General features: G+C 47.7%; 1 protein-coding gene across 1 annotated transcript; it reads left to right on the top strand.

Annotated features, from left to right (window-relative positions):
- The first annotated feature begins 368 nt into the window (after positions 1–368).
- STBD1 (starch binding domain 1) lies at positions 369–7,523 on the top strand. The gene is made up of 2 exons (XM_066281205.1): positions 369–1,429; positions 3,613–7,523. Exons 1-2 carry the CDS (start codon positions 1,225–1,227, stop codon positions 4,467–4,469), a joined length of 1,062 nt encoding a protein of 353 aa, XP_066137302.1. The 5' UTR covers positions 369–1,224; the 3' UTR covers positions 4,470–7,523.
- Positions 7,524–8,030: the final 507 nt, after the last annotated feature.

Genomic DNA, 8,030 nt, shown 5'->3' with positions numbered 1-8,030 from the left:
CTTCCCCTCCCCATCCCTCTTCTCTCTCTCTTCCCCTCCGGCAGCCACTGGCTCGGCGGGCCCCAGCGTCCTCCCAGGAGCTGAGGGTTGTTAGGTTGGTGCATCTGCATGGCGGCTGAGGATAGCTGGGTTGATTGAGCATGGGCTCCAAACGGGGTTGCCAAGTGGATCCCGATGGGGGCGCATACGGGGGTCTATCTCCCCTCTTCTCACATAAAAAACAAACACCCCCCCCACACACACACACACAAATCACACATAAAGCCAATTAAATCTTCAAATTTACTAGGTTTAACTTTGATTTTCTTAACAAAAGAAATGTCTATAATTGTTAGTTCACAGGGTGGTGTTTGTGAGGATCAAATCAAATGCAAAGGTTATATAGCTGGTACACAGCGCTCAACAAAGGGTTTCTTTTTCTATTAATACGCCCACCTGAAGGAGCTTGTCCCTGGGCAACATCCAGTCTACACCGGAGGGTGTGCATTTTGCAACAATCACACCCCCCAAAAAGAGGTCGAGGAAGAAGCATCGACTGCAAGTGGTTGAAAGGACTGGCATTTATCGATGACTGGCTTTCAGCCCCATGGGCAGGCTAAGCTCCCCTTACCCGGTGGTGGACTCCGGGTTTCCCCTCCACTACAATCATAGTGCCCCCGGCTCCCTCCACCCGCCAGACCTAGCCAGCACTCCAGCGGGAGCCTCAGTCCCGCGTGTCACGGACGGACGCACGGAGGCCTCCCTGTGTCTAAATTCCGGGAACCTCCCACCTCCAGCTAGCCGCGCTGCTGGCCGTGTGTCCCTGGGGAGGAGGGCTGTTGGCGGCAGGGCTACCCAGCCCGCAGTAGAGTGAGGCGGAAAGGTGGTAGAGCTGGACCGGTTTTGCGCGTGGTAGCTGTGCGCACTTGGGTTCTTTACGCGTGCGAAACACACGTGGAATGGGGCACCGCGTGCATTCAACCCTGAGACTGGCCGAGTCGAAAATGGAAATCGTTGTTAATGGAACAAGTCACTCGGCCGGAGCCTGGGGCTGCAGCCCCGGGGCGGGGCTGGGAAAGTTGAATTTTAGTCGCGGAGGGCTGAGCTCCGCGCGGGAGCACCGGCCAACAGGGACCGTAAAAGGCCGGAGCGGGCGAAGTAGGTGTGGCTCTGCCTTCGGTGCGGAGGCCCCCTCACCCCGCCCTCCCTGCCGCCGTCAGCCCCTGCAGCTGCGGCCTCTCAGCCATGGGCGCCGTCTGGTCCGCCCTGCTGGTCGGAGGGGGTCTGGCTGGAGCGCTTCTGATCTGGCTTTTGCAGGCCAAGGGGAAGAAGGGAGACGCGGAGCAGAAGGACGGCGCTCCTGGGAAGGCTGCAGCTGCGGAAGGCGATCAGGGTGGCGCCGGTGGACTGAGCCCGGCACCTTCCAGGCGGCAGCTGGGCACCAAATCAGGTATTCTTCCTCTCAGCGTCCCCAGGGCCGATCTTCCAGGGGGCTTTGACCTTCACAGAGGGAGGAAAATGCCCGCCGGGAGCTTTCCTAGAGGCTCCTTTCCAGAGACTAACTTTTCTACCCGAGGTAGGACCCTCCCGACGCCCAGTGGTTCCCAAGCTGGTGCGCACGCGCCGAACAGGGTTCTCGCCCTCTACCGAGGCCCTGGGGCCGTCCTGGCGGTCCGTCTGAGGGCGGCGCCGCGCCTGTCTCTGCCCCCAGCGCCTGCCCCCAAGGCCCTACCCTTACCCCTCAAGTGGGGGAGCAGTGCAGGCAGCTGCGGTAGTGCCGAAGTGTGAGGGGCCCCTGCAAACCCTCTTCGACCTCTGACCGAGCAGTGATACTTCCCCAGTCTCAATTACAGACTCGTGTCCTGCCATCCCTCACCCCGTGGGAAACCTGGGTTTAGGAATACCAAGGAGTGGGCGCCTCCCGTTATCTGGATGCTCCTATCAGGAAGGCAAAGTTCAGGCTGGTCTCTGGCCTTGAAGGGCTCTGCTGTAACCCCGGGGCTGCACGCTGGCCGCTGTCTCAGAGCGGCGGGCCCTCCCTCATGCTCACCGCGACAGCGCAGGGTTGTCCAACCCCTGGGGAAAGGACGGACTTTGCAGGGTACTTAACAGGGAACCCAGCTCCGATGAGTAGAATTGACAACTAGGCCTAAACCTACACATGTTAGAGAGGGCGTGCTAGGCGAAGTAGGATCACTGGCAGAAAACCTAGAGCCCCTCCCCCGCCCGGGGCAAGCTGTCATGAATCCAGCCTCAGGGTGGAAATGACATCTGTGAACTTTTAGTGGAATGCTGTTCCTGTGTAGCTAGTTGAAATCTGCCCCTGTGCCTTTCCTGCCATCGGTTTGGGATGAGCAGAGAGCTGTTTTCTTTATTTGACCTTAAATTTTAGGTTGAAAGATTGAGGGAATACAGAGTAATATTTGCTCCCATCTCTTTTCCAACCCCACCATTGAAGAGAAAATCAAAGACCGCTTTCCAAAAACAAAACAAAAAAAACCACCCTAACCCCCAGAAAATCCATCTGTGATGACTGCATGACTTTGGTATTGTAGGGAGCAGTTTGGCCTATCAGCAAGGTGAGCAAGAAGAAAATCGAGTCTTTAGATAGGGTTTGGATTATGTGCTTTTAAGAACATTTAAAAACGTGTACAGGGGGAGGAGATGTAAAAAGTCAATGGTTTGTTGAAGAGCTTCCCAACACGCATGGGCTTGGCCAGGAGAAACCAGCCATCTTCTGACACGTGCATCCCCAGCGCTGCCCAGCGCTGCCCAGTGATGCAATGCTGCCCTTTGTGTTCTCCCAGAGAGACAGCTGCTGCTGATCTGCCCGCTTCCGGGAAGGCAGAGCCCTGGGCTGCCCGCAGCTCCTTAGAGCACAGGTGTACTCTGCTGGTTTGTAGGGTAGCCAACCAGCCCTCGCCCTGCAGACTGTACAGCATTTTTTGACGATAGGAGCCGAACAACTTGACTTGGTCACATGCCACTATGACCTGGAATGTGGAAGTTGAGGACCATGACAGGCTACATTTCTGCCTCTATAAGTTGGCACTTCATTGAGACTCCTGGGTGTGCCTTTTGCGTGTGTGTGTGTGTGTGTGTGTGTGTGTTAGAGACAGAGAGAGGAACAGATAGGGACAGACAGGGAGAGAGATGAGAAGTATCAATTCTTCATTGCAACACCTTAGTTTTTCATTGATTGCTTTCTCATATGTGCCTTGATGGGGGTGGGAGTGGGGGCTACAGCAGAGCAAGTGACCCCTTCCTCAAGCCAGTGACCCTGGGCTCAAGCCAGTGACCTTGGGCTTCAAACAAGCAACCTTTGGGCTCAAGCCAGTGATCTTGGAGCTTCAAACCTGGGTCCTCTGTGTCCCAGTGCGATGCTCTAGCCACTGTACCACTGCCTGGTTAGGCCTGGGTGTACCTTTTATTGATGGATATACGTAGATACTCTTAGCACACAGTATTGGTTCAGTGTCTGAACTAGGTAATTAAGTACTTAATTTTAATAGAGGTGGACTTTGTGAACTGCAAATAGATGAGTGGTAAAGTCTTCAATGACTAAACCTATTTTCTCAGCCCAGCTTACTTTTTTTCTCATGAGAACTGCCTGTTATATTCTGGTTTTTATAGAGCATCTTCAAGAAAGCGATGGCGGTTTGGTTTCAGAGCCCAGAGGCCCTGGTAATGTACAGGATACAGCACGGAGACAACAGAGTCCTGGAGAAGATGGTGACTGTGACAATTCAAGACAGCGTGTTCCTTTTGGACAGTTTCCGGACACAGAATCTCTAGCTACATCTGCAACTGGTTCCTCTAGGGGTTACCTTGAAGCTTCAAGAAATGAAAGCCATGAATCTCATGTAGGAGAATGGGGATTCCAAAAGGGACAAGAGACACCTGCTAAAGCAGCTCCATGTTTTGTGAAGTTGCCTTCTAACAACCTGCTCACGGACAGCACTAAAGAAGAAGTGAGCTTTGCACACTTGGACAGGCAGGACTCAGCCGACCAGGAGGACTGGGAGATGGTGTCCAGGCACTCATCTTGGGGAGATATTGGTTTGGGTGACAGTCTTGAGGCTCCAACATTAAGCCCAAAACAGGAAATGGACAATGGCAGAAACACTCTTGTGGAAACCAGAGGTCAGGAAATAGATGTTAAACCAAAAAGGGTCGGCGCTATGACTTCAGAGTCTCAGCAAGTTAATGTCAGGTTCCAGGTCCATTATATCACAAGCACTGGTGTGCAGTTCATTGCAGTAACTGGAGACCATGACAGGCTCGGGAGATGGAAGACTTACATCCCACTCCAGGGTAGCAAGGATGGGTTTTGGTCTCGTTCTGTCTCCCTGCCAGCATATAGCGTGGTGGAGTGGAAGTTTGTGGTGGTAGAGAATGGAGCAGTAACCCGCTGGGAAGAATGCAGCAATAGGTTCCTAGAAATTGGCCATGAGGATAAATTTGTTCATAAGAGCTGGGGGATTCAATGATTCAGTTTGTAAAGTATTGAAGAAGCTGCTGTAGAATGTGGATGAGGTTGAGGTTGTAGAGCACATTTAATTTAAAAGAAAGTATAACTCTCAAGTTTAACTGAATTGTTTCAGATTTGCTAGTGATTTTCATCTAATGTGCAGAAATATATGTAGCTATAATAGATAGTTAGATAATGCTTCCAGTGAGCATGGACTTTTCTGTGGCATTGATGGATGGATTTATGCAGATACATCAGTACTTTAGGGCTTGGTCCTCTTGGAGAGTGACTTGGCTGAGATAAGATGCAGTTGTGGCCTGGTCATGGAGCACAAAAGCTAACCAGCCACACAGGGTCCAAGCTTGAGCCTTTGGGTGAACCTTAAACCAAGGGGGTGAAACAAGCTGCATTCAAACAGAGCTGGTTTCCTCATGGTGCAGCCGGAGAAACATTTTCTCTACTACATGTACACTTTATGTTTAAAAATAGTTAACACCGTATGGAACTGTGACCAGAAAATATCTGGTTACTACATGTGATTAGAAAGGCTATGAGACTTCCCAGTGTTTTTGCCTTGATTTTTACCTGCCTGGTGTGGTTTGAAGGTAGCAAGTATGTCTTTGTCTTGTGATGGAAGGCTAGTGTAGAAACAGGGGCCTGATGCGGGTCTATCAGCAGAGCTAGCCCACAGAGAAAGGGAATAGGAATGGGGTGAGGCTTGGGCTGAGCCAGGTGGTCTGAATGTTAGCTCTTAGAAGGCCAGGAGTACAGAGAGGTCTACCTGACTGCAAAGAGGGACACGCCCTCATTTACTCCTGGTGTCACTATAGAGCCCTCTCTGCCCACCGCAGGGACTGGCAGCCGGCTGTCCCACGCGGTCATCTCACCCTCTCCCCCTTCCTTCAGGCCAGTAGCATCTTGGGTAACCAAACTGGAACAGGACAGTGACAGAGAAGTACATCTTTGCTCTGAGAAGAAATAAACACTTAAACTTCACCATTATAACTGAAAAAATAAAACCTGAGTTTTAATATCTTTATTAAATGCCTGGATTACTTGTCTAAATCTTGGTGCCATGATAACTTAGATGTAAAAGAAAGTACTAACATTTTCCTCCAATAATAACAGACAGAAAAAAGGAGACAGAGAAATGTTTTTCCTCCTTCCTTTGAAGACAAAGTTTTAGATTATTTCTTTCAAAACTACTTTTGGAGAGATATTACAAATGCCTGTATTTGAAAATGAATTTGTATATATTAAAACAACTTTTTAGTAAGTGTAACATTTTGATGAAACATTGTTTAATATATATTTTTTAATCGAGAGATACAGAGACAGAGAGAGGGACAGACAGGGACAGATAGGGACAAACAGGAAGGGAGAGAGATGAGAAGCATCAGTTCTTCATTGTGGTACCTTAGTTGTTTATTGATTGTTTTCTCACATGTGCCTTGACTGGCGGCTCCAGCTGAGCCAGGGACCTCCTTGCTCAAGCCAGTGACCTTTGGGTTCAAGCCAGCAACCATGGCGTCATGTCTGTTATCCCACGCTCAAGCTGGTGACCCGCACTCAAGCTGATGAGCCTGTGCTCAAGCCAGTGACCTCGAGGTTTCAAACCTGGGTCCTTTGCATCCCAGGCTAAGTTTCCATCTACTGTGCCACCTCCCAGTCAGGCAAACATTGTTTAATTTTGGTGAAAGATGTCTACAGAGAAAAGCTTAAACCCTATTAAAGATAGTGTTAGAAAGTACTTAAAAGAACTGTGTTTGATACTTTTTGGCTCAAAGCATTTTTATGTTAAATTGGTGTATACTTCATAATGAACTTAATATTCTACTAGTGAGGTTTCTAAAGGCATTTACTGTTACTGCCCAGAATGACCAAGCATTTCTATCAGGTAAAATAAAAATCTTTAGAATTCTGTTATTAAACATTTTATAATTACCTGATGAAAGAAAAATCTTTCAGTAAATCCATTTGATTAAAGAGATACCTATAATACTAAATTTCATACTTAACAAGTAGTTATTTAGGATTGGATGTACCTAGAGTGCTAACATGAGGATTTTTGTTAGCCCTGTACTGGCCAAGGCTGACACCTGCTGCTGTCACAGACACCATCCATGTAAGAAGGCTGCAACAAGCTCATTTCTTAACTCACTAACCAGTCAGCAGTGGGTTTTCCTGGCAGGAGGGCAGCTCTTGCAGAGATTGTCACCCAGGGTTCTTCTGTCCTATAATCCCCTAGGACCTCACTGTGCTCTGTAACAAGCCCAAGCAAGGGGAAATGAAGTGAGGGAAAACCACAAATGATTACTCAAACTTTGGCCAGACAGTGCCACATATTGCTCTGTCTGCATGGCATTGGGTAGAGGGGAGGTGGGGCTGGGAAACAGCAGTTTCTCAGTGACATCTGTGCCAGGGATAGCCAGACTTTTTTGGACAGACAGCCCTCTGCCACATTGACCCTATTGTCTCTGGCATGACTGAAACATTTTTGTGCACGTTCTTGTCTCATCTTGTTTTGTTCACATATGTGGTATAATATGGCATAGTAAACATATTTGGTCTTTGTCCCAGTTTCCTGGGAATTTGTGCCTTAAACTCTTGGAATTTCTTGGGGGATGGGAGTATCTTTTTGTTATTCATAATGAGGCTTTTTAGATCACATCTGAGTTTATGCTAATGAGGTTATTTATGGTGGTGTCTCAATAGAGCCTTGAGGTGACCAGAAAGACCTGGTGATTAGAGGTTTGGAAGTTTCAGCCCCACCCACCATTTTCTGGAAATGTGTAGGGGACAGGAGATTAAGCTCTAAAAACTCTTGACAGTTTTTAAATTTTTACTGTTTAAAAACAGTAAAGTGCCCAGTAAAGATTATTTGGGCAACAATAGACCAATGGACAGAATTAGATTATAATGGAGCTGAATAATTTCTATCACCTAGTGAGGTGGGAGGTAGCCACCCTAACGTGGTACCATGGCTCGCATGTTTATGGTGATGCTGCTGTGGACCAACCTACGGGTCTGCCAGTCAGATAAAAGTATAGCACGTACAATTATGTATAATGCATAATATTTGATAATGATAATAAATGACTATCTTACTGGCTAATGTATTCACTACATTTCTTATTATCATCACTTTAGAGAGAATTCTTTCTACTTCTAAAAAAAGGTATGTTAATACCCTAGCAACAGTCTCATCTTGTGTTTACCAGATCTCTTGACTGCATCATCTTCTATTGGGTTTGATTTAATCTCATGTTGTTTTATAACTGTAGGGTAGTCTAAATGTCCAGTGTTTATGAAGTCTACAGCAGTGTCCAGTAGTGTCCTCGGCCTTCACATTCACTCACCACACACCCACTGACCCACCCAGAGCAGCTTCCAGTCCTGCAAGCTCCATTCACGATAAGTGCTCTATATAGCACCATTTTTATCTTTTATATTGTATTTTTTGTACCATTTTTTATCTTTTATATTGTATTTTTTGTATTTTTGCTATAACTTTTCTATATTTAGATATATAAGTACTTACCGTTGCGTTATAACCGCCTATAGTATTTGGAACAGTAAC

This window comes from Saccopteryx bilineata, chromosome 5 (genome assembly GCF_036850765.1).
Source record: "Saccopteryx bilineata isolate mSacBil1 chromosome 5, mSacBil1_pri_phased_curated, whole genome shotgun sequence".
NCBI classification, from domain to species: domain Eukaryota; kingdom Metazoa; phylum Chordata; class Mammalia; order Chiroptera; family Emballonuridae; genus Saccopteryx; species Saccopteryx bilineata.
Note: the sequence above shows the minus strand (reverse complement) of the source record. Positions and strands in the feature narration are given on the sequence as shown.

Excerpts from the sequence above, each read along its gene's own strand:
- STBD1 (XM_066281205.1), top strand. The coding sequence starts at position 1,225 with ATGGGCGCCGTCTGGTCCGCCCTGCTGGTCGGAGGGGGTCTGGCTGGA. Across the intron at positions 1,430-3,612 it reads GCAGCTGGGCACCAAATCAG|AGCATCTTCAAGAAAGCGAT; the intron begins GTATTCTTCCTC and ends TGGTTTTTATAG.